This window comes from Dermacentor albipictus, unplaced genomic scaffold (assembly GCF_038994185.2).
Source record: "Dermacentor albipictus isolate Rhodes 1998 colony unplaced genomic scaffold, USDA_Dalb.pri_finalv2 scaffold_17, whole genome shotgun sequence".
Taxonomy (NCBI): Eukaryota; Metazoa; Arthropoda; class Arachnida; order Ixodida; family Ixodidae; genus Dermacentor; species Dermacentor albipictus.
The window spans coordinates 9,569,750-9,594,141 of record NW_027225571.1 but is presented as its reverse complement, the minus strand read 5'-3'; the positions used below and the strand labels follow the sequence as shown (position 1 = coordinate 9,594,141).

The 24,392-nt window shown below is 43.9% G+C and overlaps 1 protein-coding gene and 1 long non-coding RNA gene across 4 annotated transcripts in view; one reads left to right on the top strand and one right to left on the bottom strand.

Moving 5' to 3' along the window:
• LOC139051977 (uncharacterized) overlaps window positions 1–24,392 on the top strand; it is a 118,157-nt gene that overhangs the window by 78,031 nt on the left and 15,734 nt on the right. For both annotated transcript variants that reach the window (XM_070529040.1, XM_070529039.1), the window contains exons 12-13: window positions 6,072–6,300; window positions 21,284–21,386. In XM_070529040.1, the coding sequence (XP_070385141.1) occupies window positions 6,072–6,300; window positions 21,284–21,386 (332 nt within the window). The remainder of the gene's footprint in view (window positions 1–6,071; window positions 6,301–21,283; window positions 21,387–24,392) is intronic.
• Window positions 10,472–19,792, bottom strand: LOC139051973 (uncharacterized). 2 transcript variants are annotated; one of them, XR_011509640.1, is made up of 5 exons: window positions 19,540–19,792; window positions 17,147–17,279; window positions 16,113–16,181; window positions 14,970–15,050; window positions 10,472–12,684 (listed from the first exon to the last, which is right to left on the bottom strand). It is a non-coding gene; the product is annotated as an uncharacterized lncRNA (long non-coding RNA). The 2 variants fall into 2 exon arrangements; XR_011509639.1 differs by lacking the exons at window positions 16,113–16,181; window positions 17,147–17,279; window positions 19,540–19,792 and having other exon boundaries at window positions 14,970–16,090.

Genomic DNA, 24,392 nt, shown 5'->3' with positions numbered 1-24,392 from the left:
GTTTTGTGTCCAAAACCTGGACGGCAGAGTACAATGGGCATGTGCTGCAAAGCGTCCCACGACGCGCGTTGTTGGCAAAGGACGCGGTGCCGACGAAATTGCCTGACTGACCTGCCTACCTTTCGAAGACTCCAAGAAGCAGAAAACGACCCGCCGAATGGCAACCGCTAGAAGCGAAAAAAATGAGGACCGCCGAGCCTTGTGTACAAGTGTCAGAAGAAGCTAGCATGCGCTCCTCTCTGAATACCGCTGAGGCGTGCAACGTGACAGCGGTTGAAGATGAATCCGACTGCAGCTCAGCAACAGCGGCGATCTCAGCATTCGCAAACTTGTTCGAGAACCCTCCACTCTCGTGCCTACCATCTAAATGCTGGGGTTTTTTCACCGGGTCGAAACGGACAAAGTCATAAGTGTTGTCTTTCTTCAACTAAAACGCTCCAAGAGATCTGCCAGCCAGTTGCTGTCGTTTACCTCACGTACTGCATCAGCGGGCGACATGACCGCATCAGACATGAATGAAGCAACGTGCTCGTGGGGCGGCATCTGCCCTGCTGCTTCTCTGGTGGCTGCCAAGGTTGTCAAAATTGATGCCAAAATGGAGGTGAGAGTAGTGGTGATGGGCAAAGTTTTTTCTTTGGAGGATTTAAAATGTACAATCTCTGTGAGATCTTTGGAGGACGTTAACACTATTTTGGAGCATGTAGACAAAGGACCCAGCGTCAAAGAGTATCCTGAGGCTGAGCCGCAAAGTGCGTTTCTCGATTCTGATAATAAATGGTGCCACAATAAATGTCCACTAATCCTCAGTGCCGGTGAATCGGTTTGCCAGAAGTGCTTCAGCCTCTCAAACACATTCCGAATTCGCCAGAATAGGCTAATGGAGAAGCAACGGAAGTTGAATTCCAGTGGTGCTTGTTTCTCCACGAAAAACTTGCAAAACCGTGAAAAACTTGCAGCGCTCAGGCGTGCTAACTATTCACTCAAAAGATAAAAGAATCGCCTTTGCAACCGGCTGAAGATGCTCACCGCCGAGCTTAAGCAAGTTCATGAGCGCCTGCAGACAATTTCTGCAAAAGACATCGAAGCGAAGCTTTCCGAAGCTGAGCTACCAGGAATACAGCTGACGGCACTGAAAGAGTGCTTGGCAGCTGCCAAACTCGCAAATAAAAAGAGCCGGCGCTACACAGAAGACTGGCTTTTGCTGTGTCTGTTGCTACACATTCGAAGCCCATCGGCGTATTCCTTCCTCCGAGAAAATGGCGTTCTGCCGCTTCCTTGTGTCACAACAGTTCGAAAGTACTTAAGTTTGGTGAGGGTGAAATGCGGATTTGACACACGATTTTTTGCGGCATTTAAGAAAAAAATGGCCACCAAGGACGAGTTTCAGCGACACGGGATTTTAATGTTCGACGAAATGCAGGTAAGGAAAGAGATGAGGGTGCACTCAAAGTCAATGACTTATTGTGGATTCAGCGATTTTGGTGACAGTGCGACGACCAGCGATGACCTCGCCGACCATGGACTGGTGTTCACATTTCGAGCATTTGGGGATCATTACTCGCAGCCAGCTGCTGTCTTTACGAGCAAGGGTCCTACAAAAGGCACCAAACTTGCACAGCTCATACTAAAAGCGATTTTTCCCCTGGAGGAAGCTGGCGCGTTGGTCGATGGAATTGTGTGTGATGGAGCAGCCACTAATCGCTTAATGTGGAAAGAGTTCGGAGTGAGTGGGGCTCTTCGGCACACTAAACACTTTTTTACTCATCCTGTTGGCAACAAGCGCAATGTTTTTGTTTTTTCCGATGTGCCTCACCTCCTGAAATGTGTGCGTAACCGCTTGCATCGACAAAAGATTTCGATTGTCAATGGTGAACGGGTGCACTGGGACCACTATGACAGATTGTTCGTAGAAGACTCGAAGCAACCCAGCCTGGCGCGTGTCTGTCCTAAATTAACATTTTCCCATATTAATCCAAGAAACACTGAAAAAATGCGTGTTAAGCTGGCGACCCAGTTGTTCAGCCGGAGAGTAGCAAAAGGGCTGGAGTTTTATTCGAGGAGAGGCACGCAAGGATTAGAAAGTGTGAAAGGTACGATGGAGTTTACCATGAAACTCAATGACCTGTTTGACGCCCTCAATCGAAACTGCCCGCGAGAAGGCATTACTGTAGGGAGCGAAAATCTACGAGGTTTAGCATCTTCACTGTATTGGCTAAACAAGTGGGAGCAAGATGTATTATCTGAAAAGATTTCCCGTAAAAATTGCCTAACCGAGCAGACCGCAGAGTAACTGCGCGTGTCAATTTTATCAGCACTGGAACTCTCTCGGTATTTGCTCAAGGAGTGTGGGTTCAGGCATGTCTTGTCGGGAAAGTTCAATCAGGACGTGCTTGAACGCTTCTTCGGAATTATCCGCCAAGCAGGTGGCCAAAATGACCACCCCTCTATGCCCACTTTCCTGCAATTGTATAACATGCTCTCATTGTATAGTTTGCTCAAGCCGCCAAAGTTTGGCAATTGCGAAGTGCAAACCGCCGATAATACACATGCACTAACACTGACTGATATTAAGCTTGCTTTCAAGGTTGACAATGAGGAAAAGACACAACTTCAGCAACTAAAACAAAAACTGGATGGCTTAGTGGACGCGGAAGCTGAGTGTGAAGAAGTTTTTGATCATGTATGCACAGAGCCAGAAGTTATTGACTGTATAATTTATTACCTTGCTGGTTTTATGTGTCGAAAACTTATGAAGAGAACAACATGCTCTAAATGTAGAGAATGCCTTGGAGAAGCTGCTGCACAGACTCTAAAACAAAGTGCCCTAGTTCAGTGCAAAACTCGAGGTGGACTATTACACCACAGTAGGACGATTTTCCACCTACTGCAAGCAGCCGAGACTGAATTTCAGAAGCACACTTTTCACAGAAATGTCTATGAATTGACAGTAGAAAGCATGCTAGAAAGCTACCATTTTTCTTTTCCTTGCTTGGAACACAAAGAAGAAATGATGGCATGTCTTCTGCATCACTATATAGCAATAAGAATGCGGCAAGTCTGCAAGAGAAAAAAAAGCTGATGCAAAAAACAAAACACAGCAGCTGCGGAAGCTTGCTAAGCTTGTTTAACACATGATTGTTTACTTGTCTGTATTTTTATGCCACGTATTTTTGTGTGAACTAAACAGAAGATAGCGCAATATGGCCGTATCTGATGCGACAAAGCGGCTACGGAAGCTCTCCCAAATTATACGCAAAACCCGTAATAGCTGGCCTCTTTTGTGACTGCAGATATGTGTGTGAAATAAATGGTGATACAGCTTTGTGTTTTTTTTTTTGAAAGCATGAAAGCAACATTCAGCGCCCGAAACCTACGCGGAAACGAGCGCACATAACAGCTGCAAACGAAAACACAAGAAATTGTGTTTTCTGAAATTGTGTTGTCGGCAGTTTCACAGACAGTGTTTTGCATAATTTGACGCAACATCGCTCACATTATAACTTAATATAAGGACAAAATATTAGGAAGACTGAGGCGTATCACAGAATAGCTGCTGTTACAGCTCGCGCCAATTCTAACCTTTAGTGCGAACGAGTGAACAGCTCTATAGTGGCCTGCGATTTTCACGACAAGCATTTAATTTAAAGCACCACAAGCTGTTGGTTTATTACGGCTGAGGCTGAATTGGCCCTCATAATATATTGCAAGGAGCCAGCAGTACGCGCGTTCGCCCTACCCGATTGTTAATGGGCGCTGCGCCGAAGGCCACAAGTTTGGCGCGCCGCCTGCCGGAGGACGGGCACGCTACGAGCGGAGGCGCACCGCCCCGGCGAGGCTCGTTCGTACACCTAACCTATTCTAACACCATGGACAAGACCAAGCAGAAATTAACTCAAATACACAAAACTGGCCATAATAAACTGGCAAATGGCCATAAACCCGCAAAAATCAGTCTCTATTTCATGCAAAAAGCATACCCTTAGTTACTCGTACTACACTCATGAAAAGAAACTTGAGAACGTTGAAAAACACAAATACTTGGGTTTAGCTTTTACATCAGATTTAGGCTGGAATACATACACAGAAAATGTGTGCAATAAATCGATTAAAGCACTGTGATCTTTGAGGCGGGACCTTAATCGGGCGACCCCTGAAATTAAATGTCTTGCTTAGAAAATTCTAGTTCGACCAATTGTTGAATATGCTGAAATTGTTTGGGACCCACACACCATAACTAACTGTTGTAAACTTGACCGAATACAGAGGCTAGCTGCCAGGTTTATATTTAATGAATATCGCTGCATGGATTCTCCAACGGAGTTATGCCAGTTAGCTGGTCTAGCACCACTTCAGCTCAGAACTAAATACGAAAGATTAAAATTCCTGTTCGAAGTTATTCACAATCAAATAAATATTAAACCAGATGATTATTTTCAGCATCCTATGAACGCGTCAACGAGGCATCGTCATAGCATGTATGTTCCTCCTCCACTCGGCCGCAATGAGTGTTTAAAGTTCAGTTTCCTTCCTATGGCGATAAGAGAATGGAATTTTTTACCCGACTCTCTTTTAACCTCGATGTGCTGTACTCAGTTTTTGGAAGGTGTTCAAAGCGGTTTTTTGTAATACCACGTAGTGAATTTCCCAACATGTATGCACTTACTTCTTTACATGTGTGTATTTCACTGCGTCTATGACGACGCAATGCGAAATTGTGAATGGTTTCATTATTACCTTCGCGTGCACATTGTATTTCATACGTCTTTTCCATTCTAAGACAGTTTGTGAGTCAAAGCTTGTAACTCGGTCACATTCTACGTTTTTTTTTTGTTTTTATTCTCCACTCCTGTAAAAGCCCTAAGGAGGCTGACACTATAAATGGAATGAGAATTTCAATTTGAAATAGCACGCCGGCCATGTCCGTTCTTTTTGTGTGTCCGCGCCGCACAAGCGTTGTTTCCAGCTGCTTCGTCTGCCAAGCCAGCGTGTCTGTAGCGAGCATGGTAAACTGATATAGAGAGGAGTTTATGTGGCGTTCATGAGAATAGAACCAATAGAACGTGCACTGCGGGCATCGGCGCAATTCAGCGCGACTCTGCGAACCTCCCTCAACTCGCTGGCGAGCCGTGCCACGTGACACTTTGCGAACATCGTTCGGGTTCTGGTCCAATCTTAAATCAAACGTGGCTTCAATCATCCTGTCCCCCGAACCGCACCGCTACTGCAGACTTCGTATATGTCGCAGGCTATCAGCGCGAATATATATATATATATATATATATATATATATATATATATATATATATATATATATATATATATATATATATATATATATGTATATATATATATATATATATATATATATATATATATATATATATAATCAGCGCGAACGAAAGAAAAACTGGATTTTCCACCGGGTCTACTTACTGCATGGTCTGCATGAGATCCCGCCGAAGACAACAAATCGAGATCTTTCGTGCGCAGGCTGGAGACCCGCCCGCGCTGTCCTCGATGCTTTTTAGCTCGCTTTAACACTTTTTGAGCGCACAATGGTACTGCATCACGTAAAAAATAACACGGTATTGTCAAGCAGAATCTAGCTAGGAACAAAAGAGTGCAATGACGTATACCGCAACGTATAAGTGGCGTGTGTTTCTACACGTTTTTTTTTTCTTTCAGGCAGGTGTATTGCTGCAATAATATTTTAACTAAGGATTACCCGACGTATGCTGTTCTTAATGGTAAAAAAAAAGAAACGATACGTTTTAACTGAGCGCTCAGGTGTTAGGAGACCGTAGCATGTTGGATTTTTTTTCTCTTTTACGTACCGTGCCTTCTTGCACAAAACTTTCGCGGCGTTTTTCGAAAGTGAGCCAAGTCGTCAAAAGTTGTTTCCTAAAGCAAAGCACAGCAGGGTTCGCAGGAAGGCGGCGCCGAATTTTCTGGCATTTACTACAACAAGCACACGTGTACTTGCCCGAAAGCTGCGCGTATTCACTCGCCGAGCCAGCCCTGCGGTTCAGGCACAGGGCGCTAAACGGTGTGGCGCACCTGCGCGCGTGCAGGCGACGATCGAGCAGTTCGAGAGCGTGTTTTTGCAAGTCGCCTGCGGGCTGGCTGTGGCCGAGCGCGAGCTCGAGTTCGAGCACCGGGACCTCCACTGCGACAACGTGCTGGTGAAGCCCACGGAGGAGCAGTTCGCCGAGTTCGTGCTGCATGGCCGGAAGGTCCGAGTGCGCACTGCGGGCGTCAAGGCGTCCGTCATCGATTACACGCTCTCGCGGACGCGCATAGGTATGCGCCGCTAAGCCAACACTTCTGCCGGCTTCACTGTCCCGGGATCTCTTCGACCAACACGACCCACACCTCGGCTTCGCGACAGTGTCGCGGGTTCCATCAGTGTTCGCGCGCCCGTAGGCGCGTGATAGCCGCTGGCATCGAATCCCGGCCACCCAGGCCGCGTTTCGATGGGGGCGAAAACACCCGCGTACTGTGATTTAGGTGCACGTTAAAAAATCCCGGGTGGTCCAACTTTCCGGAGTCAGGCGACTACGGCGTGCCTCGTATGCAGATCATGGTTTTGGCACGTAAAACACCATAATTTTTATTTTCTTTAATTTTTAAGTGATCCGCAAAGTGCCTCAATATAGAAATTGAACCAAAAAAAAAAATATACGTGCGCTGAATGTATAGGAGGATCTCGTGCCACGGGAATTACTACCGCTGCCCACCCAGCGTTAAAGGGCAAGTTGAGAGGCTTCTAATCCTTAATCCTCTCGTATGAGGAAGCCTTGAAGAACTCATTCCAGAATTTATTCCTCGTGATGGGTGCGGAATGCAAAAACGCTCTTTTGCCGTGTTTGCATTGTCCCTCTGGTGTCCCTCTGGTGTTTGCACACCAGAGGAACAAAATTTTGCATCGCTCACCCACCCTGCCCCCATTTACGTGTCCCTCCCTAGTCGTATAAACCATTTCGGAGTTTCGGGACGGTAAATCCCGCAATATGCGTTTATTTCTCAAAAAGCACTGCGCTCATTCCGTGGCGTCCTCCGGTTTCAGGGTCCCTATGTGAGTGGCCACGTGTGACGACTTAAAATCCCGGGAATACTTTTTTTGCCAATCCTTGGGATAACGTTTTCTTTTTTTTACGTAGGCAGAAAGGACAGTATTCTCAAATACACTCTAAAAACTAAGGGAGTGCCGGGCACTCCCTTTGAGGGAGTAGCGGCTTGTCCCATATTTCACTCTCTTTTCGAGAGTAGATCGACCCTCTTTGAGAGAGAGTAGGTCAACTCCTGTTGACAGAGTTTTGTTACTCCACCGCAAGGGATTGCTAGTACTCTTCTGCAGAGTGATAATACTCTTCCCACAGGGAGTGCTAGTACTCTTCCGCAGAGTGGTAATATTCTCACCGTAGGGGTAATGGCACTCCACCAGACCGAGTACTTCTACTCCCCCAAACAGAGTGCTAGTACTCTTCCCAATACCCTCTTAGCGAAGTCCTGGCCACGCATGCAGGCAGGAAATTAGATCAAATTAGGGTCGCTGATACACCGTTCCCTATAGGCGGCTCCTCAGACTCAGTGGCCCAATTCCAAGCGACCTTCAGAATAGGCGTGAGCAATGTTATGCAGGATTTTAAAGTCATTTTTTCCTTGCTATTTGCTGCCTACCATGAGGCGTGACTGCTCGGAATCGGCCTATGCGTCCCGAACGCCACTGCGGAGAAAAAAAAAAGCGAATTACCATTTAATCCGCAATTATCTTCGCACATTCCACAATCAGGAGACACATAATCTTATTAGAACACAATACTCAAGGGATTCACATAGATATGGAAAACCACATTGCTCGATACATCACGTGGATTCGAACCCGCGTACACTCGCATCTACACAATTCAAAGCACACAACCTAACCATTACACCACAGCGCCACCACAAGCAGTCGTGTTGTTTTAGAGGTTATATATATAACAAATGTATCTGATGAATCTGCTGCGGTGGGTGGAGTTTCTCTGCAGTGTGCTGTGCTGTTGTGTATTGAAATACGTTTGCGTTTGCATCATTTCCGTTCCTTGCTACGACTAACGAAGGAATACAACGTAGACGATGACGTGAGAACTATTCATGGCTTGTCGTCACCCCAGGAAAATAACAAATGTGCCGTTCAGCTCATGATCGAGTGCTTTTCCAGTCCATGCATTATATGTTCTCCGAAAACACGCAGATACAAAGTATCGTGCCAACCATCCACGTATGTGAATTTAAGTCGCGCGTATACTGGTGAGCATTTCTGTTAATTTTTTCCGCCAGTTTCATTTGTATGTGGTTAACTGCGACGCCAGTACCAGGCATTTCGACGTGCCTCACGCTGCCGTGTAGGCGTTCTTTTCAAGTGCATTAGTTTAGAGTTCGGTTCAGTCCGCTGTGAGCTGTTGTCCTGCATTAGCAGCGGATCGTTAGCGTTTTGAAGAGCATGCATTCCAGCATTTGGAGACTGCTTATGCCGATAGCCGCGTCACATGCATTGGCACGCATGTTTAAATGACTAATGTGTCCACTTGTTACGCGTGCACTGCTCGTATCCTGTGGCAGTGCTCGTTCTAAAAGCTTCGAAGACCATCTACATTCATACGTGTGTTCAATATATATGCACAGGATGGACTTGTCGGCTAGTTGGTTGAGCATTTTAGAAGAAACAGCGCAACGCAAGGACGACGCAAAAACATGGACCACACCACGAAGCACTGGTGTGGTTGATGCTTTTTTTCGTCCTGGTGTTTGCGCTGTTCCTTCTTGCACGATACACGCACACCACAGGTAGGCAAAAGTTTAGGAGCATAGGGCGTTAACTTTGTTTTTCCAGTTTCCTCTCGGTGCCAATGGCACAATGCGTTGCCCGGAATTGCGCACGCTTACCCTCATATTCAGAAATGCATCATAACTTGAAGCCCATGCTTGACTTGATCTAAATGACGCAAGCCGTGAACGCACCAAAATAAAGGCAGTGAGCCTCTGGGGATGTTCGCACCAGGCGTCGTTTATATAAAGTCAAGCATGAGCTTTGTATTAAGATGCATTTCTGAATATGGGGGTTAGTCATCTACTTCTCACAGAAAATGTCGAAGAAACGCCCACCAAAACCAGGCACATTCGTAAACTTAACTAGGCAATACGAAGCTCCATAGAAAAAGAGTGGTATTGAAAGCTTTCAGTATTTTTCTTTACTCCAATATGATGCTCTCTCGTGGCTTCCATGTATAGAGATAGTGCAGCGTTAGCTAAAAAGCATGAACTTCCAAACTCCATGCCAAAATGAGCTTGTAAAATTATTTAGGTGCTAGAATCCAGGGTTTGTAGCGATCCTTGAAAACCCTTTATTTCTAAAATGCCATTTTGAAGGCATTGAAAACCCTGGAATTTTTAGAAGTACTGGAAAGTCCTTAAATTTGTACGCTTGGCTAGACTTAGCAGACATTGCCAAGCGTTTCTTTTTCCCTTCTGTGACACTCTTCGCATGTCACAGAGAATTGTCTGTGGAGGTAATAGAAGGAAAGCGACATCCTTAAAGTTGAAATTACAAAGGAGCTGCAGATACCAGTTTTAGGCACACGGAACCGGCGACAAATGTACTTGGAGGAGCAGAAACAGGAAGCTCAACAGTTGAGGCATTCAAAGAAAAGCCGTGATGAGTAAATCGAGAGCTACAGACACAATAAAAGGAAATTACAAATGACTTGCTTATTTGGTGGTGAAAAGCTGAGGCAACAGATGACATCACATACACTGTCAAACCAGACAGTATTCAAAAACTGCAAATGTTGCAGGTCCAAGTAGTTAATTGTGCTATTGCAGAAAAACTTTAGAGCGCTTTCTTGAAATGCTTCCTTGTGTGCGTTTAGTGATTGGCGGTGAAAGGCAAATTAGCAGTCGTTCAAATGTTTGAAATCAGTGAAATGTGATTTGTTTTGTTTTCTTTTGTTTGCATTAAAGTTAACGATGTTGTTGAACAAGTTATTGCCTGTCCAAACTACAAAACAAATCGCACGAGGTCCTTGAAGTTACTGTGTCGGGGCCTCGAAAGTTCTTGAAAACCATTGCATTTTTTTCTTCAATATTGCTACGAACCCAGTAGAACTGTCATGGAGTAAAAACCTTGGCTGAACAGGGGCTTATACGAAGAGCACAGGAAGACTAGAAATGCAGTAGTAGGCATGGAGGGCCCTGAAAAAAAATGTGCCACATCTGCTCGTCTGCCTTATGTTTCTGCATTGACTGTCACATTTTTAATAGAAGTGCACTTACTGTTCTACTCCAATAAACGCAACATTACCAACTCCAGTGTGGGGCAGTCCTTCAGCCAGTGCAGAACTCTTTCTGTACATCCCTGTCAGTTCTGTCATTTTTCCAGCATTGTAGTACAAGATTTCTTAAACTGGTTTCGCAGAATATGAGCAGTATACTCTTAAATTAGCTGTTTATTTGTATACACAAGTTCAGGTCCTCAGTTTGGTTGCATGACAAATTGCCATACCTCAATAGATACAAGAAAAAATGTTATTAGAGTTTAATAAAATCCAAACAGTAATAATCACAACAATATAATGACATACATTTCTTTTGGTATGTATACAGCCCATGTCTTGGCACTGTATAAATTCAACTATACATCGCAAGTACTGTGTCCTGACCACTATTATTCACATGTGTAAAACCATCACAGCAATTCTTCAAAAAATATCACAGTGATTAGTGAAATACATTTTGTAACTGCTTTACACGAGCATAATGTATACAAATGGTCCCTGTGTACCTACACACGACTAGTGCCACCCGAGTACTATTACTCACAGGTGTAAAACCAACAAAGCAGTTCTTTAAAAATATCACAGCGCTTAGTGACGTACATGCTGTAACTCCCTTGTATGCTTAATACAAACAAGTGAGCACACAGAAAGATAGCAGTGCGCCTACATGGAAATACCACCGCCTCAATACTAATTCACAAGTGTACAACCAACCAAGCAGTTCTTTAAAGATTATCACAATGCTTAGTGACATACAATTTGTAACTAGCTTATATAAGATTTATACAAACATGAGAACATACCCAAAGCTACCGGCGCACCTACATGGAAGTGCGGCCATCTGAACACTATTATTTGCAAGTGTAAGCTCAACAGAACAGTTCGTTATAGTGACGCCCATTTTGTAACTGCCTTATACAAGCTTAGTGCAAGCACAAGAATGCGGAAAAAATAAATTAAAAACTTGCTCTATGAATACACAAACAGATCAACACAAATGGTAAACACCACTTTGAAGACACGTGACCAAAGCGCAAGTGCTGTGCCGGTTGAAACTGCCATCCACAAAAGCATTGAGCAATGCTTCAACCACACGCAATAAAGTGCTGAAAGACTGCATCTGTAACGTACCTATTTTAATTCAAATTTCTTGAATATAGGGCTCTCTTGGAGATAAGGCATCTGATCCAACTGACCTGATTTTACACCTGCTAAATGCATACAATGCACTCACATATAACTGGTAATAATAATTATAAGGCATTTAAAAACTTGATAGTATGATGAAGATGCATGACTAGAAAAGTTCTGTCGCCCTCGTACTTGTTAAAAAGGTGTAAGTACGACACATGTTCTTTTTTTCCGCAATTTTTGCATTAATGGACACCCGGGAACCTCGAACCCACAAAAAAAGAAAATACTGCTGTGTTAATAGTGTTGTGAATAATTTTTTGTGAAAGCTTTTTACAGACAAGTTGCAGTCTCGTTTCTGGAGGTTGAGCTGTATCATGCAAAATAACATGGAAAGTGGTCACATGGGAGCATGACACTATGCCATAATGTTCGTTTCAGTTGACTCTCTTGCCCTACAAGTCAGTGCTCACTGTGACCAGTGATGGAACAGCAGTGTCTGTGTGATTTTCATCACACTTCTGTCCCATGCCATCTTTACCAGAGTTGGTGGCACATAGATACCCAAATTTCAATAGTGTTGCTTTCTCAGGTGGTTGTTTTTGATTTGCTCAATATCAGTTGGCACTTCAGCTGCATCAAACTTCTTTTTTACCTCTTCAACAACAACATAAACAACAATCTTATGACACCTGTGTTGTCCTTCTAGTTGCCTACAAAGACCAGTTAATCTAGCAACAACACTGACAGTCTCTACTATCTTCTAATGGGGAAGAGGTGTGTCCCACCATGTGTTCCACGTTGTTGTCGCTATGTGGGCTGGCTGGGGAGGCAACAACTGTAATATGTTTGCATATTTTAAAGTGATGCTTGTACTGTGTTATAACACCTAACTTAGTCTCGCACTTGCTGCACAAGAACACTGGCTCACAGTCATGGTGAAAAGCTTTTGTATGTTGAGCAAATGCACTACAAAAAAAGTCACAGTGATAGCACACATGTTGCTCTACCAGGCCTGGTGCGGTTCCTTCTGACACTGCTGCTGATGCTGACACACTGCTGCTTGCCTCGTACACTGTTGCAGCTGCAGTATACATGGCCGTCTCTGTATCTATTGCTGCCGTGCCACCTGTCATGGTAACTTCAGGTGGTATCGGGCTCACTTCTGCAACAGAGATGTCGTTTGCCCCTTGAGAGCTCTCGTCATCAGGGCCAATAATTTCGTAGGCATTGTCTCCTGCATCGAAGAACCAATAAGAACAGCCTGAATTAATAAACATAGCTCTAAGAAGTACGGACATCAAAACTTAACCACAAGCTTTGCACATCAGTGACCAGGCTTAAGGAATAATACTTGCAGGAGGAGTTACACAATTGTGTGCGTACATTACAGTTAAGCCTCATTAGAAGAGATACTCAAGAGGCACGGGAAACATGTCTCTCGAAACCAAAAATTTTAAAACACTGAGGAGCCAGACTAGATCAGCTTATTATGCATCATCACTAAAGTATGTTTAGATATATCTGAAGGAATAATTGCTCAGGGTGGCTTGAAGGGCCCCTAAACCAATTGACATTTTTTGAACATTTCAAGTAAACATGCGCATCAAAATCACAATGGCGTCACAATTGACGACGCCAAACGCCACAATATGACGAAAACGACCCCATGCGCCTGTCTGGACCTATCCTGCACCCCCCAGTTTGTCCTGACATCATCAGGCTGTCTCTGATGATGTCACCAGTTTCCAGTGCTGTCGATTGGTCGAACGAAAGTGTACGACTGCCGGCGAGGCCTGCAAGCAAATACACACTCCTTCCTCGTCGCGTTGCTCGCGATGCCATTGTGGGCAGCCAATGGGGGCAAAGAACAGAAATGCCAACGGAAGGGTCTCCCTATGAGGCTCTTCAACTAGAGTCACCATACAGTTCCATTGTATTGGCAAGGTCATTAGCGCCACCCCTCGCAGGATGACAGGCCTGCGCGGCAGCAACAGAGCTCGTTGGTGATGGCCTGTCCCGTAACATTTGGAGGTGTACTAGGCGAGGAAAAGACGATACTGTCCAGATGGCGTGTACCAGATGAAAGAGTAAAATGAGCGGGGACTACTTTTCGATAATCAAACACGTAGCTCCACTATTACTGCACCGTTTTGAAAAATTCTCGTGGCTACGTGTTCGTTGCCTTAACATGTACAACTGCAACACCGCAACTGAATTTCAACCTCGGTGGTTTAGGGGCCCTTTAAAGAAGACATTCACAGCTTTTTAGTGACTGTAGATTGTGTTAGCTTCCTCCCTAACTTCTGGAAGTTAAACACTTCACTTTGCAAGCCTTGTTGCTCGCAGTGCCTTTGAGGTGCTCTTAGACGCTCGTCAGCTTCAACTGTCGACACTTTCTGCCCTGCACTGTCCTCGTTGCCCTCCTTTTCTAGTTCATGCTAAAGAGACATGCACACTTGACCTGTGTGAGGATTGAGTGATCTTTACGCCCTTCGGAGCACACAAGGTGCATGAAGTGAATGTGTCTGGGTTTTGTCCCTTCGAAGTAGTGAATACTTAAAAAGTCGTTAGTAACAAAGGTGACTCTTGTGTACAGTGTTGTTAATGTGGCAAACCAACCAAACCTTTTTCAGATGTCTCTTACAACCAAGTGTATCTTGTAATGAGATTCTACTGTACTGAATATTTTTCATCTATGGATCATCTGCATGTACATATAGTCACAAAGACATGCTGTGTGGAATGGCGAATTAGGAAAAAGCTCGTACTCTTACTTTTTGTCCCCAACATAAGCAGCTGATAATATGATAAAAAGCAGGTAATGAGGCAAGCATGGAACATAATCCTTCAGCTCTAAACAGTTTTTTGGGCCCGCATCATTCCCTCATGACATAAGGAAACAACTTGATTGCAGTAATGGCTGCATGTGATCTGAGTTTATTGAAACAAACAATACGTAAGGTTGCCCTGTATGTAATTTTATCAGTGCTTTTTAGATGTCCTGCTGGCAATCCTGGCTGCACAATGTTTCTCATGCTTTTTGGCACGATTACTTTATTTTCCACTCCACTCTTTTTTCTGGTTTTATCCCCTTTCCCTTCCCCCTTGCATAAAATAGCACACCTGAAGTATCAAACCTGTTGAATTATTGTGTGTATCATACCTGTTAACATGCGGGCTTCTCTGTGGTCTGTGTTGTATTTTTGCGCTGTACAAGTCAATTCGAAATGAAAGATAGAATGTCCCTGATTTTAGTTTAATTGTATGTGTGTGTATATATATATATATATATATATGTCTCTCTCATGTTTTGAAATATATGTACATTCAGGAGTGCCTGCATGCTCTTCTCCCCTGCTCCAGTGACGAAAAGGAGAGCCTTTTTATGTAGCATAGTAAAACATTCACATGTTTTCGCTGTGCCCATTACATCACTTATCATATGGATCTGTCACAATACAGAGTAGCAGTGGTCTATAATACTAACTCATCCCAACAAAACTATAGATTAGCACATACCGACATGCTGTGAAACAGCTGTTGCAAAGCCGCTGGTGCTGGCAATTTCCGCAGCACTGCAGTGGTACAGCCGAGTGCCACCTGTATAGTGACAAATGCACATGCATGTTAGCAACTCACTAGTTGCTGATGGTTTCATAAGCTTTACACTACACAATAAAGTAATCTAGACAACTTTGTTGGAACAAATACACATAATTAGGACACCACTTAAAGACTAACACGATTAATTGCCCCCAATCTCTCTCACTAAGGGATGATACTACTGAAACATCGGTGGAGAGCTCAGATTAACACAGTCCATAAAGGACAAACTTTCTTTGAGGAAAACAGTTATAACAGCGGTTAGTTTTCTTGATCATCTTATGTGCTAGCTTTAATTTAAATGTCATGCAGTACTATAAAATATGAAGTGCCGCATTTCTAGCAGCAGAAGGCGTCATCAGCCTCATGGTACAACTGATTTTTGCACTGTTTGTGTCAGTGAGCCGACACATACAAAGAAAACCGAATTCACACATACATATACAATGCCAAGTGCACTCCTCCTTCTGAAAACGCAGCCGCCAGTTACAATGCTGCTGAAAGGAAAGGTTATATAGAGTGCGAGACTGCATGGAACTACCACTTATGACTGTAAGTGTATGATCTGCTGATTGGAGAGGTAGTCACATGCTATTTCTAGTCTCTTTTGGAAGCATTACTAAAGGATGAAATAAAATCTATTCATAAGTCATGAATTTCACGCATCCACGGTTTGGTTAAATAACTTGTGAGAAAAAGACATGTTTACCTGGAAGAGCAACCTTTTTTTCCTGCTGCAAAATTTTCCTTCGAATTAATGAAATAACTTTACAGCGTCATAATATATTGTGTTTCTCGCAACTACTTCCCAGCAGTGGCGAGTTACAGTGTTTATATCTGACTCATTGGGCGACAATACTGCCAAACACAACTGCTTCACGAACACGAGAACACGTCCCTCGCAGAGAATAGCAACCATATATGCCTCTGTGAGACATGATCGCACCTTTGTGGTCAAAATGTACATTAGAACGACACCACCATCTGATTAAAAAAAAAGCCTCAGTACAAGGCAGCAGCCAACTGCATAATGTGAAATTCCAACTGATGTCCACTTACTGGTGGCCTGTGTTCGAGTCACTTCTGGCAGTTGACTGGGTGCTGAGAAATGTACGTCCTGGGTTGTCCCTACAAAACATACAGGGTTATGTCAAATGTTGAAAATATATATACACCGGCATTTCATAAGTTGCAAAACAAATGAGTAAACTAATAAACAACTGTAATGTAAACAGAGTACACATAAGATAGGCTGTCAACTGGTAATGCATTACGTGAAAAACCTAATGCATAGGAAAGACTATATCTATACAGACGAAGCTGACGCACAATTTAATTCACTCTAGGTTTTTCCGTGCAGTATATTCAAATTATTATGTCTAGTGGTTAGAACAAAATTAGTGTAAATTACGCACTAAATTATGTACCCTGGAAAACTTTTCTTCAGTATGCACCTGTATGCACTTCGAATGAGTAGCGTTGTAAAATTTACGTACATAGCATTTAACATGGTTGCTGAACACGGATTTCCTTTGCCCTGTGTCGTGTAAAGTGAGCTACATATATCTGCCTCCCCCACCCCTTTTTGTACTAGCCATACTGCGTGCCATTGCACTTATACGCACGTCAATAAACCTTACGACACAGAAATAAAAAAAAGTGCCAATCACCCATGCCTGCATGTTGTAGTGGGCCTAACCTAACCAAGCATGGGCTGTTGCTTTTTATAGTAAACACAGGCACCGTGCTCATTGCAAGTATGTATCATGTCACTAAGCAAATACGCAATTTCATTGTACCACTATTTTTTTATCACATGGATGTATCTGTTGAGAGGCAAGACAAAAAGCAGTCACTTCTCAGAACTAATCAGCTTTTTTAAAACACATTTCTAACTTTTCAATGACACTTGCTGCTATGTGTTTGTCTCCAGAGAACATACTTGATTTGACTTTCCAATCGGAGACATGACATAAGTATACCATGTTAAGATGACTGCCTGGAGCACGTGAAAATTTTCATCTTGGTGTAACATACTGTATCTTGATTTTGGTTACATTTGGTCAAATGGTACACCCAATATACCCACATACTAGTTTTCTTGTCCAAATTGCATGGCAATGTATTTTGATTTTTTGGCATTGGGTCCTCTGCACTACGCTCCACTGGCTCTTTCACATCCTCGTGTCCTTGCAGCTGCCTTCTTGAGTTATATAAAGCGGGTGCCTGAAAAATATCGTATGCGAAAGTCAACACAAGGGCATGGTGCAAAACAACATCAAGACAGTCAAGGCCATGGCAATAAAAGAAAGTCTTAGCTCTTAGTCTTCTTAGTGAAATGCATGCAAAACATCCAAATGACTGCAACAGTCAACTGCTAAATTAACTTCAATTTTAGATTTACACAAAAAAGAAATAACGGACAGTTCATCCTCGTTCGGCACGAATGTTAAAATACTCCTGCTAATGAATAGAATATTGGTCATTTTCAGACATCATAGGTCTGCCATGAGCCTGGTGTATCGCAAACACCATTTGTGACACATCCTAAGCACGTGCCCAGTGTGCCCCCCGCACCATCCCTGGTTGTGCCATTGCTGAAGCCATAATTTGAGGATTATAGCTGCAAACATGATGCTCAGTAGGGATGAAAATATTGTCCTTCAGTTCAATGGATATATGGATGTTCCTATAAAAAAGGGCAACGAGGCTTGTTATGGCAAGCTTACCCACATTTCAATACTAACAAGAAAGTTCACTGCGGCCTGCATCTAAGCTTACTAAAAAGCATGAACTTATTTTCATGTATGAGGTGCACAATGGAGTTCATTTTTGACAGACCCGACTACTGCTGCAGTTTGAAATCTAGCATTTTAGATTCTTGAAGGCATGTAAAAGTTGCAGTTAAACCGCAGTTATTGGTTTATTACACCAACCTATTGTTCTGTGTACGACAGACTGGTTACACGGAATTAAAGCAACATTTTATTTTCATATTTTATTTCTCTACTAAAAATATTAAAGCGATAAACACATTTTGATCTGCCATGCAGTAGCAAAATGCACACATTACGCTTGTAACCCCCAAAGGAAGGCTGATTTAGCTATTCATATGACATAACTCTGACACGCCAACTCATATTAGCAAATGCACAGGCATGTCCAAAACAATAAGCGTATGCAAAGCGCCCTTGCAATTGTAATTCCACACAGCAGCCGTTATATTCGATGCCGATGCATAACTAGCTGCTCGACAATTCACCGAGTTCGTAGACATAAGCATCCTTTCAGTTTCGCACCATGCACGAAAACCGCAACAGGAGACAAAGCCAGACCTACCTATAACCACACCATTTTAATACATGAGCAAAAACAGTTCAGTCTTAGGGATAAACACTGTGAGAGCGATTTAGTGCGCGACGGCGATGAGCGACAAAACGGGCCGTCGCTTGAACAGATGGCTTGGTTCTGGAAATCTAGAAATCATCGCTCGTTGCCCGAAAGTGCTATGAGCGACTAGCCTATAGCACGAAGCCGGAACTAGATGTACTACATACATCGCTCAAATACTACCGATTGTAGCGCGGAACGAGCAAATGATTCAATTTTTATACGTGCAAGGATAAGAACCTACGGCAAGACCTCCGGAAATATTTTATGCTACTTTTTTAGTAAAATACATCAACGTAAATTACTAAAGCACGCGTCACGCGTGATTGCAGCCCTCATGCCGGCAACACCGGGGAGGCGTCGCTCAATATCGTCGCTCGCACGGAGTACGACTTGTAGGCGACGAGCGAACGCGACAGCCATCTCCATCGCGTCGCTTGTAGCTGCCGCGCGCAAGATCGCTTATATGGGGTTCATACTTTTTTCAGCATAAAACATGGATTCCTCATGCGTTTTCAGTAAGTTCAAGATAACACGCCCAACTGACCTCTTGCAGCATGCAGCTGAATGCCTGCGGCAAAGTTTCTAACTAGCACTGGTGCTGCACGTAACTTCAGTGGTCGCAGTTTCCCCCTGCGCGAGACACCGTCAAGCGCGCGGTTCATTTATAAAGAAAGCATGCTGCCAGCAAAATGACGCCTTCTGTTATGTGATTCCTTAGTTCAACAGCGTTCCGTACACAGTAGACTGCTAAACTGAATAAATTCAAACAAACAAAACGCACGCTAATCACGCTCCGCATAGGCTCGGAATCACGGGCTGGTGAACGAACCATTTTAAGCGTCCTCTCGCCTGGCGTCTTATTGAACATACCATAGTTCTGGCAGCGTTTGCGATCTTTAAAACTCTTACGGACAACGGCAACGTGATAAAATCACATGCAGTTATCGCGACGACTGGCTTTTTCGATTGACATGGAGAGACACAGCGCGTATGCCTAGTCCTTTGTCAATCGCGTCGGCTAAGCGCAGCGACGACTTCCTGGCGATAGCATGACATATACGTAGAATGTGCACCTAAGTTAGAATTCACTTACCGTGGATTATTTGCTGTTATATCCAAGGCATGACGAACGACTGTCGTGTTTTCGTAGCGACGCGAGATGGCTGACATACGATCTCCTTTGGCTGGCCTTCGCGGCGGCGGTGCAGCTCGCTGTAGGGATCACCTTTCTCTGGCGCTGTGTTGTTCCGCGATCTTGAGCGCGCGCGCGCGGTGGAGCAAAACCGAGTGAAAAAGTAGAGCGCTCGCTACGCGTTCCTTTGAACTGCGGCGGTCTGTTCTCTTAGAAGCAACTGCATGTAATAAAGCCACAATTAGGTTTCTGGCCTCCTGGAACAAAATCCCGCCGGGCAGATGTCCTATTCTGCCGTCTAAGAATAGGACACACTTTTGGCACACATAACTTCTTACACACGGGAAACGAGCCTCCAACCTGTGGTAGATGCGGGGAGAGGCTGACCGTCCTCCACGTCCTACTGGAGTGTCGGGAAGCCGAATCCGAAAGAAAAAAAAACATTTTCTCTTAGCATGCGGGCACCACATCCCCCTTCATCCTGTTATGTTACTTGGACCAGAACCACTCTTTGACATCAACGCCGTCCTAGGTTTTTTGAAAGATGTTGTGTTGCATGTTATTAGCCCCACACGTTCGTAGCGCTTCCTCTCTTCAGAGGATGCCGCTGCGATAATTATTTTGAATAGCACATGCCTCTAGGCCCTTGTGGTTCAAGGGCTCTGGCGAGGCAGTAGTGCTGTAAGCAATTTAACATCTCGCATATTTTAAACAATGCATCATTCCTTTACGATGGATTTTAATGTTCATAGTATTCGTCATTAGTCATCGCCATAATTTTATAGCACGTAGATTTTACGCACTTTACAGCGACTATTTTTAGGCCGCTTTACGGCCAAGTCACACCTTCCATAATACATCGTTAACATTACCACTTGTCATGACGCTCTTTGGCCCCACCTGGCCCTTGCGCCACAAGACACCACACAGCATCATCATCTTAGAAGCAAAACGATGTGTTCTTTGCTCAGCGTGCATGAATGATACATTGCCATGTTCGGGGCCAGCCACCTATACAGTTGAAGCAGAAGATTACGCTACGTTTTGTTCTCTATTGCCGCAAGAGTAGTTCTACTCTCTCTCTCTGAAGGGGAGAGTGAAAAGCACATTTCACTCTCTCCTTGGTGACAGAGTGAACAATGCATTTCACTCTCCTCGACATTTTGTGAGAGTAAAACGACGCTTTGAAGAGTGAACAGGCCGCTTCACTCCTGCGATACCCTTCCTAGTTTTTAGAGTGTACGCCCATCAGTAGTTGGGCGATCAGTTCGACCTGGATGGCGCGAATAATTTAAGCTCACCCGATCAACGACGCCAGTGTTTCAACGTCACTCGACTGTCTTCTTGGCACAGCTCTTTGTAAAGGAAGCCTGGAAAAGCCACGGTGGACATGTGTTTATAATAAAAGTTAACAGAGCTTGCTGCCTTACATATATAAGCCAGTAAGTATGTTTATTCAGATAAATAGGTTAACCTAAAATCACGTATGCCCATTTGTCTCCCTACTCTTTCATTGAGCTGTGCCATGCTCTGTAATCCCAGCTATTTTATTCATTCTGGCGTAGACGATGGCATGCAAAAAGCGGGGCCAAATGCTATAGTAAGGACAATACATCTGCACTTTCACCACAAGGTTGCGTACATCGTTCTTTACTATCATGCGTAATGTACAAAATTTGCATCTGTCTCCTATTTTTCGGCCCAGGTGGACAGGTGTACTTCACGGACCTCTCCAAAGACGCCGCCCTATTCCAGGGAACGGGGAGCGTCCAGTACGACGTCTACCGGATGATGAAGGAGAACAACGGGTGAGCGCAGTGAGGCCGCTTGGCGAGAAACCATGGCCCTCATACGCGCATTTTTGTTCGTAAGTGCTACTTAGCGTTGGCCGGCTGCCGTCGCTAATAATTTTACGCACAGGTCCAGCACAAGATCGTTTTTCGAGCACGCGGCCCTACGTATTTGCTTTGTAGGCGTAACAAAAAAAAACCGCTGCACGCTTAATTGTGACTGCAAAGGTCGAGGGTGAGGATAAGCCAGTGTTTCTCGCCAATACCGATTCGTCTGGCACTGCGTTTTCGAAGTTCACTCCCGAACCACAGCGCGCCAGTGACTTAGTGTGACGTCACGTACTTCTAAGGATTTTCGCAACTATGGGACTATTACTTGAGATAATGTCTTGCATTATCACTACGTTAACTTTTTATTCACACGGCAAGGTAGTCCTCGCTCGTACAGTCCCAGCGAAAAAAAAGATTAGGACAAGTGAGTGGTGACCGGAGCGGCAAAATTGCCCCGCGCGGCGCTGTTGCCCGCGAGCGCGCCAATAGCGGGAGTGCCAGGCACATTCCGTTTCGCAAGGGAACGCGCTTTCTGCCGGCCACGGCAGAAAGCGGCTGAATAAAAAAAAAAGGGCAGTTGTAAAACGAAGAGTGTGCACATAACGAAGCGCAAGGTAAGTATAAAAGAAAACGAGAAATTGCAGTTGAACCGTGTGTTCGTTTCCAAGCTTTGCGTTGTTGTTTCGTAGTTCTACATCGACAGTGAGTTTGGAACAATATCGACATCATGAAAATGAGCATTGCCATAAGATTAAGTGTTCCTGGACAGTTGAGTGTTGATGACAGGCAGGAAACATGGATAAGGATTCCCTGGTGAACTTGCGCGGAGTGCGAAACGCGATGCAACTTCCGGAGTACGGGGCAAGAATACCGTGATGGAGTATGAAAATAAACGGAAGGTTAGCGCGATTAATAATAATTCTCCCCTCTTTCATGGCGCTCTCTGGTCATATCTGGCCCGTACACCACACATAATCATTATGAATAATAATAATGATAATGTGCAGATACAATGCACATTTTCGAATCTGTGCAGAGCGAAAGATATGTGAAGCGGTTAATTAAATGGTTCAAAGCTGCTCTCATGCAAAACGTTTTGCAGCATAGCGAATACGTGCCTGCCGGGGAAGCTAGCAAGACGTGGCAACTGCATGTAAGCTGATTTTGTTATATGAGCTCCTTTGTGTGAGCTACATTCGCCAAGGCAGCAGCAGCAACTGACAGCAAATTTCGGTGGGCGGGGGGCAGGGGGAGCGGTGGGGGGGGGGGGGGGTAGAAATGTGAACTTTGCTTTAAGGCACTGTAGAAGTGGTTTGTCTCCTAAGCCGAATTATCGCTTTTGACGCTAGAACCCTAATGAGTGATTTGATCTAATTTTCGCTAGAAGTCTCGTCCCCGTCATGTCAAGAAAAATATGCACAATCAAATATGCAGTTCCATTTTTTGACACAAAACAATGATTCACTCTTTCATGGGGCTTATGTTCCAAAGCTACACCGGGGTTGCGAGGAGTCGCCGTTAGAGGAGTAGTTTACACTAGTTCTTTTCCCACTCACTGGAAATGCGGCAAGGAATATCGACGCTATTGAGCCACCTTTGCCATTTCTCAATACAAGTGACATTAAAATGAGTACTAAGCAATACGTGTGTGGTTTTATTTTGCTTGTTAGAATGCACAGCAGGCAGAACTGTTACAGAAGCTTCACCAGAAGTTTGCAGCCATAGTGGTGCTGTACGTGTGGGAAACTGAAAGCGATATTGAACAATTCTAGACCCATTGGTCAAGTCGATTTGGTGCACACCATTTGGTGATCTAATACGTCTTTCTAAAATTTGTTTATTCATAACGCAATCTTTCTAAGCATCGCACAGGAAGTGGGTGCAGATAATAGATAATGGTAGTTGGTAGAAGAACAGTATCCACATACTGCAAACAATAGTTTATATAAAGATGAGCATAAAAAATAATGAAAAACATACTGCTGACAGCACGAACTGGTCGACGCAATAATACATGGAAATTAAGCACACAACAAAACCAATTCACCAATCTCGCAGCGATATAAGAAGTATTTCAACTTGGTAAAAACACACCAGCATTCCCAACATTATTTGACGGTGTATTCCACAATTCTATTGCTACGGGAAATAGTTCTTGAAAGTTTTGCACCGTGCGATAGACTCTCGAATGCACTCGTTATGGTTGTTTCGACCAGAATGCCGCCACGGTTGCTTCGGGTAGTTTTCCTAGTCAATTTTCTCCTTGTCATGAATGAAACAAGCTACCGACACTATAGTGAAACTATTATCAATAGGTGAACTTCAGGAAAATGTGAAGTCTACTTATTTTACATTTGTCCCCTGTGACCTTAATATATTCATGAGCATACCTCTATAGTGCGTCTTCCAGAAAGTGTATTCTTGTACCTAGAAAATCAACATAGATGTATGATGGTCCACTAATTGCCAAGGAATGTAACACTATGTATGTTCATTCTGTACTTGTTCCACTCCTGTAATGACCCATTGTGGGTCGACAGAATTAATAAAAAATAAATAAATGATAAAAATTTTGATGCTTGAGTCAAAGTACAAAAGAAGAAAGCTTCATTGCAGCGATATTCTGCCGAAACGGACAGATGCATCTCTTGACATGTAAAGCAGTTGCACTAACGTCACATGAATACTTACCGCAGATGAAGCTGACTGTTTTTTTTGTACTTTTCCAAGCTTTTTGATAAGCTTAGCTGGAGTCCCAAGCTATACTTGCATACTCAAAAATTGGCCCGACTAAGGTTTTCTAAGCTACTTTCACTTGTGGTGATGCCATTCCCAATTTCCGGAGTGGAAATCCTGATTGTTTGAATGCCTTGGTGCATGCAGTCTCGGTGTTCTCCGCCTATTTTAGGTCCTGCGTAATTGACTCCAAAATATTTGAGTTCCCGCGTTTGTGTTGTATCAGTGCCCGTTATT